The sequence below is a fragment of the Mastigoproctus giganteus genome, chromosome 4, assembly GCF_048544385.1.
Source record: "Mastigoproctus giganteus isolate SK-2022 chromosome 4, ASM4854438v1, whole genome shotgun sequence".
Classification (NCBI taxonomy): Eukaryota; Metazoa; Arthropoda; class Arachnida; order Uropygi; family Thelyphonidae; genus Mastigoproctus; species Mastigoproctus giganteus.
In genome coordinates, this window is record NC_143578.1 from 224,486,767 (window position 1) to 224,513,121 (window position 26,355).

At 38.5% G+C, this 26,355-nt stretch overlaps 1 protein-coding gene across 1 annotated transcript in view; it reads right to left on the bottom strand.

Moving 5' to 3' along the window:
• The window catches only part of LOC150087438 (stathmin-like), a 48,161-nt gene extending 32,669 nt beyond the window's left edge, over positions 1-15,492 (bottom strand). Inside the window, exon 1 of the mRNA XM_090371189.1 lies at positions 15,300-15,492. Coding sequence (XP_090227315.1) covers positions 15,300-15,312 — 13 coding nt within the window. The 5' untranslated portion in view covers positions 15,313-15,492. The remainder of the gene's footprint in view (positions 1-15,299) is intronic.
• Between the last annotated feature and the right edge of the window lie 10,863 nt (positions 15,493-26,355).

The window sequence follows — 26,355 nt, forward strand, 5'->3', positions numbered from 1 at the left end:
GGCTTATTCACACCCGAATGTTTTAGCGTTTATTAAAGACTAAGAAAAACGAAACTGCATTATATGCTTGTAAATATGTAAATTGTGTTCTTGAGATATAGATTTACCTAAAGAAATTTGCAAATTTATTCTAGATAGTTGAGAAGCACTTTCGTCGTAGGCGACATAAAAACCGCAATACAAGTATACTGTCATTCTGAAAAAAAAAAAAAAAAAGAAAAAAAAAGTGTGAAACGATAAGCCATGTGAATGTTCACTTCTCATATTACAGCAACAGCAGATTGACTATACATACATTGCTTCTGATAAGAGCTGCTGTCTCCGTTGTGTTATATCTTGATTTTTATATCTTAAAAAAAAAAAAAGAAAAGTCAGGTTCTTTAAGGAAATATAAATTTATTCTCTCTCTCTCTCTCTCTCTCCTTTTCAGTATTGTAGATGCTCGTCGTGTCTCCATTTTTCCACAATCTTCAATAAATATTCTGTCAGTTTAATACTTTCCACACTCCAGGATGCCACTTCTTATCGGTTCTCCCCTTGTCATTTTTCTGAACGACTTCTACGCGCACTCTATTCTCGCCTTTACCAAATGCTTTTATCATTTCAACCACATCCCCAGTGGTCCTGCTGCCCCCCCCCCTTTTTTTTTCATACTTTTTATGACCTCATGTATTTCCTTTGTGTGCTTTGTAAGTATTGTGGTACATGAATGTCTGACGATATGCGTTTGTGGGGAGAGAAAAGGAAAGAAGCCTATCAGCTGTGATCAGGGAAGTAGTGGAAAGAACCATTCGCTTTCCGTATTAGCACATAGCCCTGAATGTGGACATCAGCAGCTGAAGAAATGCATATTTTATGTACCAACCTCCAAAGCTGATCCATGTTTTAATTACTCTCAGTATTATTATTTTTTAAAGCTTATTTCAGTTCGCTTATGGTGATAACCATTTGAATTAATGCTAGATTATATTTATATTTATTAAATGAATTTATTTCTTTATATTAATTTTGGACGAGGCGATTAGCTTTCAATGAATCAATGCAATAAATTAATTTATTGAATTTTTGATACATATAACAGAGTCAGCTCCCTGAACTCCAGGATTCAGTCCGAGGACACAGTTTTCTTCCCGGGCTCTCTGAATTCCAGGAGTTCGGATAGAATTAAAATATTGCCCACCCGGTCATCTTTCGGGAACTGAAAGAGAACCCTTTATTGGGATTTGGAACTCTTTCACTTGGGGAGACCAAGGATAGGTCCCCGAATAAACGTAAGTTGCACCCGCTATAATCTCTTCCCCATGGGCTGGCCGTCTCATATACACTTATCGATGGGAAGAATTACACATAATAAATGTTCTTTGATGTTAGATTTACAGATGTCAAGCGAGTAAGATTCTTTTGATACTACAGTATGGCCTCCCTTTGGATCAAAATGTTTACATCGTCATTATAATTGCTTTCGGCTGATAGTTCATCGCCACAGTTTAACATTGGGCGGCGAATTTTTTTTTTTTTTTTTTTGGAAAACGAATGGATTTCACCGCGCAATATGCACATTAGTGACTACGTACGTTATTCCAGGATCATGGCATGCCGAATAAAGGAAGTTAAGAACGGTTGTACTTCTTCATCATACACTAGTTTGGCACTTCATCGCTGATTTGAAAATATCTGGGAACAAACTCAAGTGACAGCTGACATCCATACAGCTTTCAAGCTCTCAGAACGATATTTTCAAGTCAAACTGTATAGAGAGGGCTTCAGGAAAGGAGACAGGTTTGTAGCCGTTGGTTTTTCACATTGTGCAGATGAAGCCAAGACAAATTGACCATTTTCATCTTCACAGATGAGTTGAGGTTCAGTTCAGACTATAAACGTATCCTCATGCGGAGAACATGGTGCACGCTCCCTTAGCTATAACTCACTCAAGAACACTTACTGAGATATAGCGCAGCAACTATTTCTGACGTTGGACAGGACTAAAGAAACTGTGATGACCAGTATATCATTAAAAATTTAAAATAAAAAGTAGCATTCTCCTGCCAAACTTCCAATAGGTATGCTGCAGCACGCTTTGTATTTTCAGAAGTGCTTTGTGCTAGAGAATATATTTTATTGTTCTCTCTCGGTAAAATTTTATGCAGTTCTGTTCAATACGTTTATAAACTGTAAAGTATTGACGATATCCTGGTGATAATGTAGTCATAAGTATTTACTTAGCTGTAAATAATTATATAATATTTTCATCTGTCACTTGTAACCTTTCACCTGAATATAAAAGCATATCATCATCTGTGAAAAATGGAAGTTTCACATCAAACTTCCTACGTTGATTCATTTCTTGAATGCATATAAATCTCACTGAGATGGACGCATTGCAAGCATGTAAAATATCGCGCCCTATTTACAGGGCGCGATACAAGCATCAACCCTTCACGACACGGTACCAAGGGTTTACAATGTTTTTTGTTTAACAAAAAAAGATTAAAGACAATTATAAATGGAAGTATGTACATAATTTTAAACACAATTCCTACATTGAGGCGTATATATTGCAAAAAGTTTTTTGTGGGTAGTACCGGATAATGCGATATAGTTCTTTGAGGATGTTGGTCCTGTAAATTTTGTTAATGCAGAGAGTCTCGTAGTCAATTCCAAGCAGGGGCAGATTAGGCAACTGTCTAGGGCCCGTAAAACGGTTTTATTATACATTTTTTATAGTATAAATTTTTATAGGCAGAGGACTCTTTTTAGCTTTCAACATAATACAAGACCTGTATTTTTATATTTAGTAATAGAATACTTTTTTTAACCAATTCAAAGATGGCAACCCTAGGTGGGGCCCGAAATGAGAATCGTGCCTAGGGCCAAATTTTTCCTTAGTCCGCCACTGATTCTAAGACTTTAAAAAGCTGATGGTGTTGGCAGTGAAGTCTCTGCAGACTTCACTGCTGAAATTAGACAGAGTAGACGGATTTATTTGGAAATACAGGAATGGCTATGAGGTATATGGACGTAAACGATGTGCATATCAAATTGATCAGTGCAGTAGACAATCTGGTAACGTTTCTGCTACTGTCCTGACTTAAGAGTCTGCAGGCAGAGTAAAAAAATTAAACATTAGCAGACAAAGAAAACAGTGGGCGAATTACTGTCTAAGAGTGTGAAATGCGATAGCTGAGGGACTTTGAAAGAGGTAAGATCATTGGGTTGACAGAAGCTGGATGATCAGTACTGCAGATCGCCTTGAGTGTGGGTCGCGATGCCCGAACGGTTGTTGCCAAGAATGGGTGGAAGGAAAGTAGTCGGACATGTCGCTCGGCTGGTGTCAGAAGGTCGATCTGCTGGCTAGTGACAGAAAACAAACCTGTCACAGTCTGCCAGATTTTCGATATTGTAAAGCAATCTCTGCCTGTGCCTATATCAGAGAGAATGGTTAGAACGACTGCGAGAAGTGATCTGTATTCTCGCCGTCCGTAAATCCGCGTTTGCGGGGGGGGGACCTTGTTATCCTCGTCTGCAACCAATTAACTCAGCCATGCAGTGAAAAAGCCCATAAAAGCCCCTTCGCGTCATTGACGGGAGTCGAACCTGAACCTTTTGATGTGAAAACATCTTTGGCAGCACCTATTACAATTTCGGACTGAAGCAAAACCAATTGGTAACGAAATTTTCTTACGTAAATAACGTCACTTCCGTCTTAGTATGAACGATGCTAGGAGGATAGGGGAAACCCTGGAGCCCGCAAAACATTAAAAAATTATTTTGAAAAAAAAAAAAATGAACGATGCTAACTCAGTCACTAACGTTGATTCGGTAGCGTAAGTTGCGGGCATGGGAATAAAACGTTAATCGTTCATACTGACAGGGAAATGGCGTCACTTCCTAAATGACGCTATTTAAAATATTAATTTAAATAATAAATATTTCAATCACTAAGGCTAATTCAGTAAGTAAGTAACGGGCAGTAATATTATGCAAGAATAAAAGCTTTCCCGGTCCGGTCCGAAGTGTAGACGGCCCGACCCGATCCGAGCCTAAATTTGTTTTTCAAATTCATTACCCATACCCGGTCCCAACCGAATCGAGTTTTATCCCTGCCCGACTGAAACTCTGTATATGAATAAAATCGCTAGCATTAATTTCTGAAGTTTCATAATAATAAAGAAATAAACTTTCAGATTCAATATTAATAATTATATATAACAATAATAATTATCCAAAATAAGTATCAAATTAATTATAAAAAAATGTAATAAATTTTCAATTTAACATACTTAAAATATATTTCCAAAACAATATCGATATCCACTTCTACCAGATACCAAATACATTAGCGTAATTTAGGAAATGGTGTAATTTGCGTCATTTCCGTTTCACATTTTCTTTAAAGATGCGTACAAATATGCGTACATATTTCGTGCGTACGGGTACACGTGGGTTTGGATCACGTCAAGATAGGATGAACTTATAGCATTTTCAGAGAATCAGTCTCGTGCCGGGTTGCAGGATTTTTAACTACTGGAAATTCGGTTTGTCATCCGGCAAGCAGACCATAGAATACATGCAAGTTACAGAGAAAAAACACTAACTGCATATGTACACCGATGAGCCAAAACATTGTAACCACCTACCTAACATGATGTTGGTCCTCCACGTGCAGCCAAAACAGCTCGTACCCGGCGAGGCATGGACGCTACACGATTTCTAAATGTGTCTTGTGGTATCTGGTACCAATACGTAACCAGCAGATCCTTTAACTCCTGTAAGGTCCGTGGTTGAGATGCTGCAGATCGGAATTGCTGTTCCAACACAAACCACAGATGCTCGATGGGATTGATGTCTCGGGAATTTGGAAGCCAGGGCAAAACCTGGAAGTCAGTCTTCCTCATATTCCGTGAACCAGTCTCGAACAATCCGGGCGGTGTGGTATGGTACATTATCCTGCTGAAAGATGGCACCACCAGATGGGAAGACCGTTGCCACGAAAGGATGTATCTGGTCAGCAATGATGTTTAAGTAGGTGGTGGTGGACGTCAGAGTGCCCGGCACATGGATGACTGGACCCAGCAGAAAATCGCCCAAAGCATGACACCGCCACCACCGGCTTATTTTCGTCCCACGGTGCATCCACGCACCATCACTTCCCCAGGTAAACGGCGCACATGTACCCGGCCGTCCACATGGTGCACAGGAAACGTGATTCATTGAACCAGACAACCTTCTTCCAATCACTGAAGGTCCAGTTTCGATGCTCGCGTGTCCATTGTAGGCTCTGTCGCCAGTGAACCGTGGTTAGCATGGGCACTCAGAGCATCCTGCAGCTATGCAGCCCCATTTTCAGCAGGGTTCGATGTATTGTGCATTGTGACACATTACTCCCGTCACCAGCATTCCAATTACCGGCGAGTTGCGCCACAGTTGCCCTTCTGTTGCCACGTACCATCCTGGAGAGCCTTCACTTACCTCGAGCATCGATGAGCCGCAGTCTTCCAACACCTCGCAGGCGGTTCGTGGGTCCCCCCCTCGGACCACTTTCGGTAGGTACTAACCACGGCTGACCGTGAGCATCCCATCAACCGTGCCGTTTCGGATATGCTCTGACCCAGTCGTCTGGTCATTACAATTGGGCCTTTGTCAAACTCGCTTAAGTCCGCTGCCTTTCCCATCTGAAGAACAAGAGTAAAGCTGATTAACGAAGCTCAGTATCAGGTGTTTTTTATACCGTTTCCCGACCCGCGCACGCGCCGTAGTTCACCTGCAGTTGCTTCGATTTGCATAACGACTCGCTGATCATAATGTTTTGGCTCATCGGTGTATATTCTTGTGCAAAAAAAGTAAACAAACTAGTATGCTGTATTGCCATTCAGGTGGGTAACACGGTATATTATTTTATTTTAGTATCTTATTATTACTTTATAAAAACATAGTCCATGTCGATTGACGTTACATTTGTATCCTTTTTTTTTTTTTTTAATTTTTAAGCAGCTGAACATGTTTTCCTCCATAAAAGAAAAGGGTGCAGTCTTCAGTTAATATAAAAAACACAAATTGATTCACTTATTCGTACCAACAGGAAAATTTATGGTGTCACTCAGAAAATTCATTCAAACTAAGAATATTCAAAAAAAAAAAAAAAAAATTAAATTTCAAATATTCCATTCTTCGAGATAGTATAATAGTTCTACCAATTCTCAATTGTTTGAGGAGGTCTTAAGTTCGAATCCCATCGGGCTGTAAAGGCCAATTGAGGCAGAAGGGCGCATTTTTCCAAGTAAATTATTCTGTTTTTTTTTTTTTTTTTTTTCAGCCTGCACCACAAACAAATTTTGGCCAGTGAATATACAATGGTATAAAAATAACTTACGAAAAATCTCTTTGAATTGCACTGCTCGACAAAATTAACAGAACAAAATGTTTTTCATGAATATTTTATTGTGAACTGTGAAGCCGAATAACGAATTTTGATAGAATTGGCATCCTGGCAAGCAAATTCCGAGTATCCAATAGAAATCTATCTACCATCTTGCAGAGCCACACATTATGTAATTATTCATGCCTATGCGAGTGAAAACACGGGTTGCGACCCGTGTTTTCACTCGCATAGGCATGAATTCCCATTTTTTGGCTTGCTCAGCGGGATAACCACATCTCCGGTACTCAGAATGACAAGTCATCGTTTAGATGATTATTTGAGATGTCGGGCCATTGGGTAACTTGAACACAGGCAGTCTTCAAGTTGGCTTAATGTGTCACGTTGCTTAATGGGTCACGCAGTAGCGTCTCGACACTATGGAAGTAGTTTCAGGAGACAGGAAACATTACAAGGTCTCCCGTGAGCTACTTCAACCACAAAGGCCGCGTCTGGCTTTAACAGCAAGGTGTCATCAATTATCTCTTGCGGTCATAGGTGAAAACATTTCCAACCGGACTGTGTTAAGAAGACTCAGTTCAATTCATGGACTCTACGCAAGGAAGCCAGTGGTTTGTATCCCATTAACCTCAAACCACCGCAGAACTCGTCGAAAATGGTGCCATGAACATCATGTGACTTGGAGAACTGACAAATGGGGTATAGTTGTGTTCTCTAATGAGTCCCCTTTTAGCCTACAAACAGATTCTAGACGTTATTTCATCTGGAGATGACGAGGAATGCTGTACCATCCCTTCAACATCAGAGAAAGGGACACTTACGGTGGAGGCTGTGTTCTCGTGTTGGGCGAAATAATGATCAACGACCCGACACCTCTTCACGTTTTTGATAGGGATACGTAACTGCGCAGAGGTATCGGGTACAGATCCTCGAACCCTACATGCGACTTTTTAGGGTTGCGGTCGGCCCAGATTTTCATGCACGACAACGACACTGCACATAGAGCTCAAGTGGTGGAGGAACATCTTGAAACTGAAGACATCCAACGCCTGCTGTGGCCAGCACGATCAGCCGACGTCCCTTGGGCGTCGCATTTAACGCCGACAGTCAACTCCTCTGTCACTTAGTAAGCTAAGGAATGGAATGGAAGAATGCGATTTGTTGCCACAGAATCTTATAGACACTGTTATGTAGAGCATGGTTCACCTCTGTTTAGCCATTGGAAGGGGATCATACGCCGTACTGATGTCATGTGACCATATTTTCGAGCTTCTTGTATCGACTTCTGTAATGTGATCTTTTTAGTAATTCATATACAATCCCTATAAATGTCCTTTATACCTGTCCCAAGTTTCTCGCTGTCTCCTCATTTCATCGTTATTCTGTGGTACACCACCATACCAAATTTTGTCCCGCTCATCGCAAGCTGCACGAGTTATACCACGTTTTCTACGTTCTGTTAATTTTTGTCGAGCAGTGTAGAATACCATAAGAAATATCAATAGCCCAAGTAAACTCCTGCTATAAAAGTAGTGATGGGCATATTTGTCAAATTTATTGATATTTGTCATAATCGAATGAGGTCATAATAGAATGAATCATTCGAATGATATAAACGTTATTTCGCTTATATAATATAAGCGAAATAACAATCGAAACAAAAGTTACTGAGAATCAGAACAAGCACATACTCTATGATCTATTTATTGGATGAAAGAAGGGAGAAAAAACATGCAATGAACGATTAACTCTGAGAGGATTGCATATTCTAAAATAGTACAATGTTACAGTCATATTTAATTTGTAAATAAAAATTTGTCTCAAATTAGTATTGCAGGCATCATTATTTGAAAATTTATTCCTGGTGCTCCCTCTAGGGGGGCACACTGATTTATAAAATATAATGTCGAATTTTTTTGGAACAACCTTTTATTATTCTCCTTGAATAACAAAAGGTTGTTATTCAAGGAGATCCTCCAAAAAGAGATGCATTATTCAGAATGTACTCGGAAATTACCCAATCTCTTTTCTTTTTCTTTTTTTAAGGGAGTAAGGTTTCCTTGCAAAGCACAAATTGGCTTGTGCAAACACTCTTGTACAGACATAATGCAAGATAAAGACTATATTAACTACCACACTTTATGGACTAACACACTATGAGTAGTCAATACACCGAGGAAACCCCCAAACAGTCAACCAACCCATGACTCCCTGTAGGCATGGCAGGGTATGGTACTCCCTAATATTCTAAAGAACGTTCAGTGAAAATACACCATTCTTTGTTCATAGCAGCGAACCATAGAAGTAGTCTAAAAGGCATCGAGTTAATTGTATCTCATATTGTGACCACGAGTTAACATGATATTGCACTACTTCGAATAACTAACGCTTCACCAATGGAGAAGAGTGTTACTTATTCTCAGCGAATACCGCCACCCAGACAGCACAGTTTGAAAAATGGTATGGGATAAAACACTGTTATCCACATACTGTCCCTATTAGACTAAGGAAAGCAAAAAGGTGTAGGAAAGTGATAGTGGAAGAAGAAGAAATGCCGTCGAAAGAGACGGTTACTCCTCACACACTCATTGAACTAAACCGCTCATAAATCCCCCGAATAAGCAATGCTTCCCCATTAAGGAAGACTGTTGTTACCTATTCGCAATTACGAAGGCCCCATCAAGACCCCCTCCCCCAGACGACACAGTTAGAAGGCTTATTTTGTATTTGTGTGGGACAATAACTCGACTATCCAGTTGTCCCTATTAGACTTAGAAAAGCAAAAAGGTAGAGGGAAAGTAATAGTGGAAGAGGAAAAGAAACTGTGTAGAAGAATGAAAGGGACAGTAACTCCTTCAACTCACACCACTCAAAAACTAAAACTCCTCGAATAGGCAACGCTTCCCCAGTGGAGAAGGCTGTTGTTACCTATTCTTGGAAACTCCGGACATCAGCAGGCTCCCCCTGGTGCCATTTCAGGGCTCTTTGGCCCTTCTTCGGTGGGTGGGTAGGTACCCAAGTGAGAAGGCTTACTGGCTTATCGTCGGTGGGTGGGCAGGTACCTTGGTGTTGCAACGATGCCAACCCAGTTACGAAGTATAACTCCACAATATGAGAGATACCAAAAGGTGTACATAGTATTGTAATAGTTATTAAAAAATATAAATGCACTGGCATAATGCATTTATATTTGAAATTCACTATAGAACGTTCAGTGAAAATACACCATTCTTTGTCCATAGTAGTGAACCACAGAAGTAGGCTAAAAGGCATCGATTTATTTGTATTTCATATTGTGACTACCTTCACAACGAGTTTCCATGATATTGCACTCGAATAAGTAATGCTTCACCAATCGAGAAGACTATTGGTACTTATTCTCAGCGGATACCACCACCACCACCACCCAGACGGCACCGTTTCAATTTCTTAGTAACCATTACTATTTTGGCATCTCTCTAATTGTGGAGTTATACTTCATAAGTGGGTTGGCATGTAAAGTGTAAAGTACTTAGCGTCTAACGGCACCAGGGGGTTTCCCCCATCTCCACGTTGTATCATTGTTCGTGAAACACTGTACATACTCTGTGGAGTCCAGAGATTTAAAAAAATATATGGGTATTGTTCTGTTGTGTAATGTCGCGGTGCGTTGTATCTTCTGACCGGGTAAAGTACCTGCCCGGCAACCCAAAGGTCGCGGGTTCGATTCCCGCCTCGGGCTTGGATCAAAGTACTGCAAAAACCTTGGGAGGTGCAATATGGCCACAGAAGCCGATGCGCCAACAACTACCAAATCAAAAAAAAAAAAAAATCTTCTGACCATTTAGCCATTGGGCCCCTAATGGAACCCACCGTTGCCCACACTTGCCACGAGAAAGCAGGTCAGCTACCCAGTAGATTATATTTCGTACTCTGGCAGGCCCTGCCACCTAGTTTCCGAAGATTTCATTGGCAAAGGCCTATTGTAAAAAGGCCTTTGTAAAAAAGGTTGTCATGATTGCAAAACCAGGAACTTCTGTAGATTGTAATTTTCAGTAATTTCCTGAAAATTACAATCTACAGAAGTTCAAGTCCAATATCAACAAATATCTTCTTTCGTCTTCTCAACCTCCAACCCAAGCACGGTACTAAGTACTATAGGTTTAATACCTCTCGTGTTTGGGGTTCTCATAAAAAAAAAAAAAAAAAAAAAGGGTACCTATCCTCCCACCGATGATAGACCAATAAGCCTTGAAACGGTGCCGGCTGGGTGATGGTCATACCCCCCGAGAATAAGTAACAATAGTCTTTTCCATTTACTTATTCGAGTTAGTGCAATATCATGGTAACTTGTTGCGAATGTAGTCACAATATGAAATACAATTAAATCGATACCTTTTAGACTATTTTTGTGGTTCACTACTATGAACAAAGAGTGGTGTATTTTCACTGAAGGTTCTATAATGAATTTCAAGTTCGTAGTGTATTGTGCCTTGCGCATTTATATTTCTTAGTGACTACCTAATGCAGGACGAACTCAGCATGATATAGGCGCCATTTCTCTTGATAATCAGTGCTTTTCGTGAGAATAATGAGGACAGTGTGTGTGTTAAGCGGAAAGGGAACTAAGGCTATGAAGAGGATAGTATAGCCTTGTGCAATTATTTCTTAGGGACTCCCTAATGCAGGATGAACTCAGCAACATGATATAGGCGCCATTCCTCTTGATAGTCAGTGCTTTTCATGAAAAGAATGAAGAATGAGGACAGTACGCGTGTGTGTGTGTGTGTGTGTGTGTTAAGCAGTAAAGGGGCTATGAAGGAATAGTATAGCCTTCGTGGGTAGCACAGTTGGTTGAATCGTCGCCATCCATTTCCATCACACGGGAGAGTTAGAAGTCAGCGTAATCCCAATAGGATCAGTTCCAGACAAGATTACATTCCTAGATCACATAGGAGGTATGTGATGTTGTCTGGAACTGATCCAATCTAGAATTAACCTCGTAACAGGAACAATAAATCAAATATAACCAATATCGTACTTCTTTTGATTTTAAAAAGCGTAGTTAGAATCAATCAGATAAAACCTCTTTGGCAGATATTCATTAATATTTGAATTTACTAGGATCGTGCAATGGTATTCTGGGCTCCGATGCCTACCGTTTTATCATAAAGTTTAACAAACGTATAAGTAGAGCCTCTTCTACGTCAAAACCGGAGTATTTCGCCCCCATTGTTTTCCTCTTCTTTCTTTTAAATGAGAACCAGCCAGCTAGTCATCTAAACCAGTAGTGAGTTATGATGTATAATAATCATGCTTCACAAAGGGTGAAAGATTCGTCAGACTACTGTTTTTTGTTCTAGCATTTTATGTACACCTAAAGGAGTAAGAATTGACACAGCCTCTCCTCAACAAAAAGATGGTCTTACCAAGAAAGACTTCAGTTTTGCAAATTGCAGCGTCTGGAGACTAGGCGCGTGCGAGGTGATCTGGTTGAGATGTTTAAGGCTTTGAATGGATTAAGTAAGCCCAATGCTGATGCAGGGCTGGCGGAACATGGTAAGACTAATAAGCAGGGGCTCCAACGTCTGGGGGCGCCGAAATTCAAAATTTTTTATTATAATAATATTTAATAAAAGTATCTCAAGGGCGCCAAATGCATTTTTGCCTAGGGGCGCCAAAAACCCTAGCGTCGCACCTGTGCCGATGACATCTTCCTCTTATTCGAACTACACACCTGAGGGGTCATAAATTCAAATTGAGGAAAGATGATTGCGTGATAGATGTGCCGATGTTTGCCTTCAGCCAGCTGTGGTTGGAACAAACTTTCATCTGTTATTGTAGAAGTGGGTAGTTTGACTAAATTCAAGGAAAAACTACATCTGGGGAGTAGATGTAGTTCTTCCAAACCCATACTACTTCCATAATATATTTCCTGACGGTCGTCATTTTTTTTACAACATCAATATTAAAACAAAGGCTTAAATTATGAACTTTAAATAAAATTCAAGCCCTCCTCTTCTGGGTTTGTCTCTCTATAGAAAGAGAATCAGTCAAAGTTTTTGATTTAAAGGTTAAAGATTTGATTACGATTGAGTGAAAGGCAAATATAAATTATCATAGGACATAAATATATTGTGAAAGGCAAATATAAATTATCGTAGGACATAAATATATTGTGAAAGGCAAATATAAATTATCGTAGGATATAAATATATTGTGAAAGGCAAATATAAATTATCGTAGGATATAAATATATTGTGAAAGGCAAATATAAATTATCGTAGGATATAAATATATTGTGAAAGGCAAATATAAATTATCGTAGGATATAAATATATTGTGAAAGGCAAATATAAATTATCGTAGGATATAAATATATTGTGAAAGGCAAATATAAATTATCGTAGGATATAAATATATTGTGAAAGGCGATACATGTATTAAATACACAATTTTAAATAAAATTGGGCACTTGACTTCACATTTATTTTCCATTTTTAAAATTATCAGTTTATCATAGGTGAAAGACTGCCTAGTCGCCTTCTAAAATAGCATCTGGTGAGAGCATTATGTACTAAAATAAACAGATTTTTATAATAATAATTGTCTTGATAATGGATTTCCAAATGGAAATCCGAAATTAACATTAATAGAATATAATTAGAAAAATTAATTTTCTAATTGTAAAATACTAAAATTAGATTTTAGTATTGTAAAATACTTTATGATTCTAAAGCTATTTGAAACCGAAAATTAAGTGTAGAGCACGTGTCCAATTTTTATCTAAATTTGAATAAACAAATACGTTATTTATTTATCAATTTTTATTTCATTTTTGACATTTTATTTTAATTCCAGGTAGTGCAACTACTAACCTTACCCTCCCCACAATCATTTAATTCCCTTCGACACACCCTCTAATGATTGATCCAGTACAAGTATAGCACAAAGGAGAATTTTATACACTTTGGAAGGGACACAAGCAGCTTTTCTTTGTACAGTAATATGCGAAAGCGTTAATCGTGCTGGTTGAGTTTTTCCCCAGCGGTCTCCTCCCCCTGGATTCAGCACGGCAACCATTTCACATCTGTGGTGTGCTCAGACATGCATGCACTCACGAATCGCCATAGTTGGCTTAGCCCAGCGTACCATTAAATTTCCCCCTACCACTCACACATCCACGTCGCCATGGTGACCGACAGAGCAGTCGTAAAAGTGTGCAATTTTCCTGAAATTGAAGAGCGAACGAGCGAGGGAGAGAGGAAGCCTGCCTAAGCAATGGCGAAAACGCGTGATTCAGCCTGGCTTAAATCATGCAATCTTCCTACAACCCAGAGCACAAAAGCAGAGCTATTTATATATCCATGCTCAGATAGTACACTGGGATGTATCATCACTAACTACATGGGCCTCTAGGTACACAAACGATTTCATGTGAAGGTCACTAAATAGGGGGGGAACCCCATTTTTAACTTGCACAACAAGATATTTTGAAAAATCCCTAGAAAAGCTAGCTATATTTTATTTCGTAGCGTGACATTAAAATTATGTGCTGTATTTTATGCAATGTCACTGAACTGTGGAACAAAGCGTACAAAACAAAGGGGTGGAGCAAAAACTATTCGAAAAGACAATACGTCGAACTGTTTTAACAAGGGATTCAAGCTTAGAAAGATACTAGAAGACTGTTCACTGCCCTTAAATGAAAATTAACATATAAACAAAAATATTTGAAGTGAAGTTTAGTATATAATAGTTGTTTATAACAAATAAATCTTCCACAATATGCAGAGGGAATCCACTGTAATAAGTTTAGAAGCTATAACTTATGTCCTGGTTATAAACTAACTGAAGTCAGAGTTGAAAAATTAAAAAAAAAATGTAAATCCTATGGTTTTCGTAGGTCATATATGGTGACCTTGTCCTATAAGCTGTAAAGTTTCCACTATGCATAAGCATTATAGTCTCTTTGAACCTGAGACAGAAGATACCATAGTTTTATTTTATTTATTATTTTTTTTTTTTTTTCATGCTTAAGCAAGAGAAAATTGTGGTAAAATTTTCGGCCTGGAGAACGAAATATTCACTCCCTCTTTCCTTTATAAAATTTTTGGTCGTTTTTTTTTTTTTTTTTTCTTTCTTATCTTCTTTGTCTCATATGCTGCTGGAATGGTCTCAAATACAAACTTGATGTTAATGTCAAAAATAAATGCGATTAGAGGTTCAATATAGGTTGCGAATTATTAAATTTTATTTTACTTTGGAATCATAATTGTGGATCGAATATTCTCGCTAAAGACCACACCCCACGACCTAATTTTTATTCTTCTGCATATTCGCAATGCGTAAAAATGAATTATAAATGGACACGATAAAGCAATACAAGAAATAATGGAAACTCTCTTCTAAATGATGATTATCGAGATACCTAGGCGATAATACTAAATCTCCCATATTCAGTTTTAAATTGCACAGGGTTCCACGAAACTCATATCTCAATACTGAAACTTCAAATTTATCAGGAATTTGCAGTTGGAAAAAATCAAATTTATCGCGATTATGAACATTACCAGAAGAACAACTGTTCTTACAATAAAATCAGTTTTACTGTTCTATAACAAAACAGAAGATAAAAAAGTACACTGTTATGTCTTAAATAAAAGCGGATATCGATTAGCACTGTATTAAAGAACCATTTACTATGCGATTAAAAATCTCTCTCTCTCTTTCTCTCTCTCTCTCTCTCTTACAAACGATTTTAAACAGCTAAAACCAAAAGATTTTTCATGGTTAAAGAAATACCAAAAGATCATTGAAAACAACACAGGCATTCGTTTTAGTTGTATAATAAAAGCAAGTCGAAACTTGTCATTCAATAAACAGTCTTCTTTTTGAAATCTAAGTAAGATAGTAACAGAACAAAGAGGAAAAAATCACTTACAGTCGTTGGACATGGTGGGCTGAAGTCGGTGACTTTAGAGGTCCGTCCCAGATGACGCCTGAAGCTGCAGATCTCCGCACAGTCAGTTTTCTACACTGCAAAACATGGACGTTATGAAAATTAGCGTTAGTCGAAAGAGGGCAGCACAATGCAACTAACGTGGTCTCCGGTCATGGACCGTATACACCCTTACCACCTAGTTTTCGACTGAAAGTCTGCGGGTCTGACCACGGATTTAGGTAGGTGGATGGCCGTATCTACTTTCTCATTGGTTCTTATGCTCGTACGGCGCAAAATTCACAGAATCGATAAATAGAAGACAGTTCTGCAGCTGAAGTACCGCAATACGCATTTTTAGTACAACACCCTTTACAATTATGTATAGGGCAGTCACGTGCCACATCGAGAAAATTCAGTTCACATTTTAAAGGTGGGATGAAAAAATAAGATAATCCAAGATCAATGTACCGCAGTATGTTCACCAATACAGCTACAATCCTTTAAAATGCAGTATATATGTTTCTTTGAGGCAAGGTTCCACTCTACCAAATTATATTCAACGTCCTTTATATGAAAAGAAAAAAGAAAATGCTTCAATTTAAATATATTTGCTCTTATGAAGATTTTTAGCTAATTAAAATGTATTTGAAGTACAATATTTAAGAGTAAAAATGTCCAACTAATATTTCTGTTAGAGGAGAAGGTTAAATTTAGCATTTAAAGAGACAATAAAAGATAGAAAGAGTTACGCAAGTTATTGAACTTTCAAATTCACGTGCACTTTCAAGTTATACGAGATAATTTCTTATCGTTATCTAAAAGTCGATTTTAGTGTATGAGAGGCCATTTTATCGTAATGGAGCAAGAAATAAAAAAAGGCAAAAAATGTCATAAAACAAATTTTTAAATCGATTCGACTCTTTATGTGCCATGCTTTCACCTGGCTATAATTTTTCCAATATATTTACATTTAATTTCTTTTTCCAGTACTGTATTGATTGTTTTTCCATAACATACATGACGCAGGCAACATCTAGAATTATTATATCTACCATAACAAATAGTGTGCCCTTATTGTTTTTCTTCAATAGTATTCCGCTATTTTAGAAATGCAGACAAAAATCAGTAATGATTTATCAAATTCTGGACTCAAGAAGATTTTATTTTCTCTGGAGGGACCGTTTCAACTCTTTTTTTACCGAAAAAGATCGAGGGACTTCTGGTTTCTTAAACCATTGACTTCTTTCTGTTTCTATCATCCTATCTTTCTGTATCCATGGGCGAGTTAATGCATAAGCGCCTGGATGCAAAAAAATGACATCCCCCCCCAGAAAAATGGAACGGTCTCAGTGTTCATTTTGTCGCTCCACTTCCCCCAAACATGAAAAGGTGATTGTGGCACATGGATGCCATTGCTTCCATGTTTCTATGTTAACACAGAGGAGCTTTTATGGACTTTCTTCATCCCCGGAGAAGGGTGCATGGTTTTATTATTATTTTTTTCATCCAGGAAAGTCAATATTTTTTTTTCCACACGAAAAAAATTTACTACACACGAAAGGTAAATTTACTACAGAATACACATAGTTTATAGACACAATACACTGACGCCTCAATTGCTTTGGCGTAAAAGCAACAGCCCAAACAGAAAAATATGTCTAGATATCAAGAAAAATAATAATAACAGTTAACCCGTTGTGACCAAACGTTTCATGTTAAAATTGTCAAGATTTTGTTCAGCATAATGCCCTGAAAACATTTTGGGAAGCTCATTTTCTTAAGTAAATATTCTAATTAAAATTGATAATACATTGTTAGTTATATTTAGCATTATCAAAATAAATTGTAACACATATTGTACATCTACATTGTGCTGCCACTTTATTAGGTACACCTACCTAGTAGCGTGTTGAGCCTCCTTTAGCCTTCAAAACAGCCTGAATTCGTCTAGGCACATGGTTGAACAAGATGCTGAAAACATTGTGCAGGAATGGAGTATCATGCAGACATGAGTGTGTCACGCGGTTCCTTGAGATTCGACGGAAGTGTATGCTTGCACCGAACAGTCCTTTCCAGCTCGTCCCAAAGATGTTCAATAAGATTGAGATCCACGGACTGAGCGTGCCACTGCAACAAAGAAAAGTCATTGTCATGTCCCTGTAACCATTCTATAGTGATTCGGGATTTGTGCACCGGCGCATTATCCTGCTGGAAGTAACCATCTGACTGAGGATAAACTGTCAACATGAACGGGTGCACTTGGTCAGCAACGACGTTTTGGTACGATATGGCATTCAGACGTGAATCTATGGGTATCAATGGACTCAACGTGTGCCAAGAAAACACCATAAAACTGCCCCCCACACTTTGCACAGTAGTCGTCAAACATGACGGGTCCATGGATTCATGTTGTTTTCTCCAAATTCTGAGCCTTCCATCAACATGATGCACCAGGAACTTCGACTCGTCAGACCAAGCGATTGTTTTCCAATCCTCGATAGTCCAGTGCTGGTGTTGCTGTGCCCACAGGAGGCGTGCTCTCTTGTTCTTCATTGATAACAAAGGTACGCATTGTGGCCGCCGGCTGTTGTAGTCCATTCGCGACAAAGTGCGACTAGTGGTCCATTGCGATATATTGTTTTGCGCACCAAGGTTGTATTCTGACATGATATGCGACATTATGGCCCGTCTGTTTGCTTGCACAATTCTAGCCATCCTCCTCTGACCTCTTTCATCAACAAGCGATTTTCTTCTACAGGAGTGGGCGCCTCCGTAGCCAGGTGGGAAGGAACAGCAGAGCGTAGCACATGATTAGACCGGGGTTCGAGCCCGTCACCACCAAATACGGAGGATACGGAAAGGTCAGGAATGACCACCGCATATCCCCGGAGCAATATGGCCTTAGTTGCTAATGTTCCTAAAAGCCAAATAACAAACAAACAAATCCACAGGAGTTTGAGAGGATGTTTTCTGTTCGTTGAACCATTCTCGATATATCCTTGAAACTGTGGTGCGTGAAAAGTTCAGGAGAACTGCCGTTTCAGAGATGCTTTGTCCAGCACGTCTTGCGCCTACTACCATGCCACGTTCGAAGTCCGTTAGATCACTCCTTTTCCCCATTCTTGCTACGGTGTTTTTTTTTTTTTTTTTATAAAAATCACAAACACGAAAGGTATCAAAACCTTTAGTACTTAGTACCGTGCATGGGTTGAAGGAGAAGTATGGGGGGAGGGGGATGCCGGAAACTTTGCTCTAGAGACTAAATATGGGTTTCACCACTTCAAGCCTCCAATAAGCAAAGTGGTGGTATTTCACCGGTTGATGAAAGTCATCTACCACCTAAGTTTGTTCTGCTGCATTCATATCAACAACTGTGGTCATGTGACTTGCAACGTTGTGGTAGGTACAAACCATTTATCTGCATAGCAGGGTGTACCTAATAAAGTGGCAGCACAGTGTATATTGATATGGTAATTATTGAAAACTTAGTACCTTAAAATTGCACTTTATCTTGTAATTTATGTGAAATATTTATATACATTGTGAAGTATTGAATTGTAATTTATGTGAAATATTTATATACATTGTGAAGTATTGAATTGTAATTTATCTGAAATATTTATATACATTGTGAAGTATTGAATTGTAATATTATATGTATATCAGATGATATTGCATTGTTATCACATCAAAATAATAAAATAATCTATGGTATTTGATATTTATTGCGAAAATAGAGCCATTAAGCATTCGTATTTTATGTTTTCGTTAGTCCGTGAATTGCCTAAACGTGATTGCATTTGTAAAGAATGAAAATCTATTGAAAAACGTCCTTCATGACAAAGATAAATGCCCGGTATTCATGGTATTTTTAGTTGGTGGTTTCGCGTTGATATGAAAGACAACTTGAAATTCCACAAAACAGATAAGCAAAATTGCTACTGCAGGTTCTTCAGAATCAATGGAATTTTTTTATTATATATATTTTAAGTGAGCACTGTTTCAATCATGCAATAAAATGTCATCATTCTTATGGATCCATAGATCTCAGCAATAATTTGCGATGTAGTATGTATTAATTTTCACACTACACTGCTTATGCTATAAATCCCTTCAAAATTGAAAAAGCGGTACTGTGTAAAAAGAATAATAACAAAAAAAACCACTAAATTTGTATTTCCTGCGTCTGTAACCATTTGATTCTATATTCTAATATAAATTTAACGAATGTTTTTATATTAGACAAGAAATTTTGTAACATGATGCATAGTTTAAGGCACCTAGATCTGTTTAGGTCCTGGTGGGTAGCACAGTTGGTACGATCGTCGTCCTTCCCACACCGGATGGAAAAGACCGTCGATGACGGGAGGAATTTCTATGAGTCTTTTTCACAACGTGGCTGAGTTAGTCGGTCTCAGGCGGGGTTGCATGTTTATTTATCCCGGAAACTCGGGTTTTTCGTCAGCAAACAGAAAATCGAAACCTCAGAACACACGCAATTTACAGACAATATACACGGAGCAAGATCGTGAGAATGAGAAATTTTACTTCTGGGAGGGCTCATTGGTGGAACATCGTTGAGAAGACTAAGATCCACCCTGGGTTATAACGCCACAAGAAGAATATACACGGAGCAAGATCGTGAGAATGAGAAATTTTACTTCTGGGAGGGCTCATTGGTGGAACATCGTTGAGAAGACTAAGATCCACCCTGGGTTATAACGCCACAAGAAGAAGATACACGGTGCAATGTGGCCTTAGTCTCTGCTGAATCTAAAACCCTACAACAACAACAGCAGCACCGATTTTTTTTTTTTTTTTTTTTTTTTTTTTTTTAATTACAGGACAGTGATTACATTTAAACAGAAGTCATTTACAGGGCAAATTTAAAATATCCTGCTTACACCTATTTTTGGTGTTAGTTAATGCAATAATGGTGTTTGTCATTAAGAAAATAATAATAAATAAAATTTCGTAACGTAAACGTTCATCCTCTTTATAACTCGTCCACGTTACTAGGAATTGCGAATTGCTCAACTTTAGATCCCAGCAAATGTAGTCTTCTTAAATAGTACAGTTGTGTGCAAAATTTAAGGAGCAGTCAGGTTTTCACCTGTAGCTTCTGATAGGAGTGGCCTGAATATGGAAAAAGCATACCAAAGGAACCTCGTGAGGTACAGAAATGATGAAGGAAACAACACCGACACAACAACGGAAATAAAACGGTATAGAGGAATTTTATTCAAAAATGGCAACATAGCACTGGCTGCCATGATACAGATGCATCACTGCCAAAGATGGAACAAAGGGAAGAGATGGTCCTCGGTAGGAGATATGGCCACCGCTAATGTCGATGCACGCTTTGCACCGCCTGTCCATACTTAGAACAATGTTGTTGATAAGTTCTTGCGGTAACATCGTCCATTCCTCTGTCAGCGCCATCTTCACTGGTGAACATTTTCTGGTGGGTATGGACGTGCAGCTAGATGTCTCTCCAGAGCGTCCCATATGTGTTCGATAGGATTTAGATCGGCGGAAACGGGCAGGCCAATCCATACAAACAATGTCCTCGCTTTCCAAAAGCATATCACAACTGCGATGGGCATGGCGTTATCATCCATAAACACGAACTCGGGCCAATGGCACCTCGGAACGGACGCACATGGGGTACAGTACAGTAGCATGCACCGGTTACAGTACCGCCTTCCAGGATCTGGAGTTTTGTACGTCCATCCAAGATACGCCTCCACAGACGAGAACACCTCGACCACCATATCGGTCCCTTTTAGTGATGTTTGCGGGGTGATACCGTGTGCCAACCTCTCTCCAGATTAGTTGACATCCAGAATCGCTGCTGAGACTGAATCTACTATCATCAGTAAATAGTACTTTAAGTAAAGGTTTTGTGGTTGTAACCTTTAGAAATAATGTTGGTCCTTAAGTTTTGCCCACCAGTGTATTTAATATTTGCAGAGCGGAATAAGAAATACCATATTTTGAACCACCATTATTAGAACCTGCATAAAAAGATCGCATTTTAATACATTCTTTTCATGTAGGTTCTTATGTATTAAATTTCATTAAACGTATATTAAAATGTGTTTTGTGCAAAATCGTATTTAAATTTATTACCGTTTTCGTCTTTCATTTTAGATTGAAGATGAAAGTCGTCTGGATTTTCTGAATTTATTTTACGTAATTATGAGAGTTTCAGGGTTCGCGTGCATAACATAAAATTTAACAGGTGTCGCGACCAAAAATCATAACCAGGAGAATTGTGGGGGAAAAAAATTTTACACTTCTTTTGGAAGCACGTAGAAGTGGAAGTAGTATATACTTTGAATTATGTGCATTTTGTATTAATATACGAACATAAAAATTCATGATTTTTAATTTAATACAAAGTTCTGCTGCTTCGTATGTATATCAAGATTTTAAAATATGCGAGTTTTATTTGCTACTGTAACTGAAGCAAACTGAGGTAAGAAGATATTGCGATATTCATTCGCGTATATTATATTTAAATCTGTTATTTCATTACAGTTTAATCATAGATGTTGTACCTATATTAGCCTGGAAATTAAAAATTAAATGCTAGTTTGTTGACTTAAAATTCCAATATAGATTCATTTCATTAAATAATTATTTTGTCATAAATATACAGTGATGTTTTATAGCTGAGGCTCAGTTGCAATTAAATTAAACAAATTAAGTAATCTTATAGTTACGTTTATGTATTTGTAACTTATATATTGTAGTGCAACGTTATAATTTTTCGAAAATTATAGTTTAAAAATAAAGATAAATAATAATAAAATTTAAAATATTGAAAATATCAGTACAGATTTATCCGAGCAGAAACGTTAGGAAATTGCTGTTAAATACAGTTACAGTAAATAGGGTGGTGTAAGTTGACTGTTGCAGTGACTCAGCCACAAACCTGTTGGTAGGTGATGAGTCAGAACTTTAAAAAACAAAACTTCCATAATGACACGAAATTCCACTATCCATCTACTGATTCTGATTTGTTTGAAGGCGTTAAGTGTTGCTATTACTAAACCACGAGTCTTTTTAAGGAGTACAGAAAACTTGATGTATTGGATTAAGGACGCATGTTTAAAGAACATGTTAAATATTAAAAATCGACTTATTTTCCAATATAAGTGAATTAAAGGGGAAGGAAAAAAGCGCAGGTGTACTTCTTCGTTGCAGTAGGAGTATGTTACATATTTCTTTACTTTTTATGAAAGTTGATTATATAAAGCCATCCATCCATGAATATAAAAACGAATACTTGTTGGGTTATCCTTATTTGATAAAGAACTGGATTTATTTCTTCTGGATAAAAAAGTAAAAGTGCCGTGCGATGGCTGAAATATCACAAAGAGTATGTATGAGTCGCAGCAAGATTCTTGTGATGTTTTGGGTATAGTTAATGGTCAGATATCATATTAGGAGTTTCTTGTTGCATGCGACAGCTATGTATTTTAACCTCACAACATCGACTATCGCCAATATGGCGAAAAGATGGAAGAATGAGGGCAGTGTTCGTATGCATGAAGGTCAGTGAATCAAAAAATTGATGGAAGTCATCAATCCCTGAAGCAAGATGATTATAGCAAATCAAGAAAAGCAAATGGCCACAAGATTGACCATAATTGCTTCCATATTCTGATAAACTCATGTAAATTCCATGCATCATCCTAAAAAACCTTGTTTCCTCTGGAAATTCTGGTTTTTAGGAATTTGGACTGAATCAGTATTCGTGGTAGAGCTGCTTATCATCAGCCCTGCTTCATACCAAAGCAATCCAGTCATCGTTTGCAGTGGCTCTTTATCCTTCGTTCTTGGACCATGGAACAGTGAAACAAGTTTCATTAAGACAGCCATGAGTGGGCGAGAAGAATAATTTGTAGTTGTAGTAAGGTTTTTAGGCGCATCAGCGACTTAGACCATAAGGCACTCATGAAAATTGTTGGGTTATCCTTATTTGATAAAGAACTGGATTTATTTCTTCTGAATAAAAAAAGTAAAAATGCCGTGCTTCTCCCGGAAAAACAAGTGGGACACTCTACAGGAATGGATTTAGGACATAAAAACAATAAAAAAGTTCGCGTAAACTTAGATCTGATTTCTTCTTGTCTACGAGTTACAGCCATTTTTGTGTTCCAGCAACTATCCACTTACGGTTACAAGAAATGCTCAAAATTACTACCGTGCATCTGAATATAAGGCTACAAACGGCTCATCATAGACCTGTTCCAGGTGACTGCCTGATTTGCTGTTCTGGTGCTGATGGGTCTACCACCATCTGAAACTCGTTTTCTAAATGAACCAGTTTCCTCAAGGTGTTCGTGTATTCTCTAAAAGATCTTATTTGGCTCAAGACGATTAGAGAACTTTTCTGCATACAGACGTCTTGCCTCTGCTTCATTGCAGCTAGGAGGTCCATACATGGGATGCATATCTTCAATCTCTCGATTTGAATAAGCTTCCATTATCACAGCAAATTCACAGTATCAGAATGTTAATAACAAGCCCCAAATGTAGGGTCCTTGTCAGTAGAACGTAACTATCAGCAAGCCCTCTATGAGACATTGTTTATAAACAGTTGTATGGAGCTAGCGATGCTAACTCATTTTGTGGAAAGAATCGCTGGAACACAAAAATGGCTTAACTCGGAAACAAGGCAAAATCAGACCTATGTTTACGTGAAATTTTTTTTTATAATTTTTAGATACTAAATCCATCCCTAAAGTGAGTCCCACATGTTATGATGCATCTCTATATTTTGTCTATGAATACCTGTATTCTGCCCTCGTGAGTAGCACAGTTGGTTTAATCACCGTCCTCCCCACACCGGGTGGAAAAGATCCAAGTCCCGTCAATGATGAAAAGATCCCATCAATGATGCGAGGAATTTTATGGGTCTTTTTCACAACTTGACTGAGTTAGTTGGTCTTAGGCAAGGGTAGTATGGATTCTCGTCCAGCATACCGCAAATCAACCACAAAACACGCGCAATTTACAGACATATTATATACGGCGAGATATGACGTAAGTTGCTGATGCGCCTGAAACCCAACAAAAACAACAACGTGTGTTCTGTAATCGATTTGCCTGTTTGTTGGAGGCAATACCCGAGTTTCCGGAAGAATAAAAAAAAAAACCATGCATCCCTCGCCTGAGGGTCCGAACTCACCCATTGTGACAAAAGCCCATAAATTCCTCGTGTCTTTGACGTGATTCGAATCCGCGCCTTTTTCATCCGATGAGGGCCGAATGGTGCTTATATATGCACTAATCTACACGCGAGAGCGGGAAGCATAAATAATTGCTGAAACATTAGCCTAAGATCGCAACAATTCCTGTTAGGATATCTCAAAGAGACATCTCCAGAACAGACAGAAACAGACCATCGATGCAGAAGTTACTAAGGAAGATCCCCAGTTATAATCGCCTGTCTATCTTTTATCAGAATGCCCATAGCATCCGTAATAAGCTAAAAACTGTAGAAGAGCTTTTACTCTCCAACAATTTTGATGTGCTTTGCATAACAGAAACTTGGCTTGACCAAAATGAAGATAATTTTCCATATGCAGTGTCGGCTGGTTATAATGTGATTCTTTGCTGCCGACAGGACAAAAGGGGAGGTGGAGTGGGACTCTTCTATAAAACACCACACGTGCTTGTAACTAGTTATTACAAAAGCCATTCCTCTAAGTTTGAAAGGCTGATTGCGTCATGCCAATCTAAATCAGCTCGCATTGATATTGCAGTTATCTACACACCCCCAGGACCCGATGCTGAGACCATCGACCAGGGGAGACAACTATCTTGATTTTGTACTATCATCAAGCAACTGTGAACTTGATTCCACAGGAGAAACGGCCTTCAATTCAGATCATTTGCCAGTTTTCATTAACTTATATTTTCCAACTCCAAACTACAACGTCTCGACTCGGGTCCACACTAAAGTAATAACGAACCCGAAATTAATCAAATTAGTAAATGTCTTGAAGCAGCCACCACAATTCCTTGGAATGCACTTGAGCAGTGTGATAATCTACTTGCCTTAGATCTGTGAACTCTGTGGTTCGTCACAATTTCTAATTTTGCAGCCTCAAAGAAAATAAGAATCTCTGAACTCATGAGAGGATGGCGCACCCCCAGAGCTAAGCAACTGCTTTAAGCTTAAATAGCAATTCTACAAACTATGGGGAAAAGACAGGACGGATTCCAGACCGAATTGCATACTCCAAATCACGAGCAAGCTTCAACCCTCAAGTCTCAAGTCATAAAGCATCATGATGAAATCACACTCTGTAAGGGCGCCCCATTCTACCCACAGAAGCACTGTGAACTCTCTTCACAGCTTGATCCTGAAGTCTGGATGGACTTTATTGCACGATTTCAGCAAAGTCACCATGAGTCTTGTGATATTCCCATGATTGATGACGATGTGCCCAGAGATGCACTTGCAACCATTTTAATTACAAGACATGACCTTATATCTGCGATTAATTAACTGCTGCTACTGGTACTGCTGGGATTGACAAAGTTCCACAGATTATCATTAAATGTTTGAGCCCATATCCAATTGCTCCTCTCTTAATGATTTTTAATACCATATTAAAAGGAGGATTTTTCCCTCCAATGTGGAATATGTATTCTGTTAGACCACTCCCAACAATTTCCAAGCCAACTGAAACAAGCACTTTAGACTCATCTCACGCTCTTCGTGTTTACTGAAATTGCTTGAGAAAACATTGCTGAAAACACTTACCATGCACAACCTCCCTCACCGGCCTCGGCAAATTCATTACGCTCTGCAGGATAGATTAACAGTTAGTAATCTGCTTATGACTACCAATACCATTGATAGTGTCAACATCGCAGACATGCTTAAGCTCCTTCAAAATCACTATCAAATCACAGGCCAAGTATTGAAGTTTCTGACATCCCTTCTTCAAAATAGAACCATCCAAATGTCCATAGGAAAGAAAACGTATACTAGGCAAATACAAGCAGGCATGTCACAAGGGGGAGTCCTGTG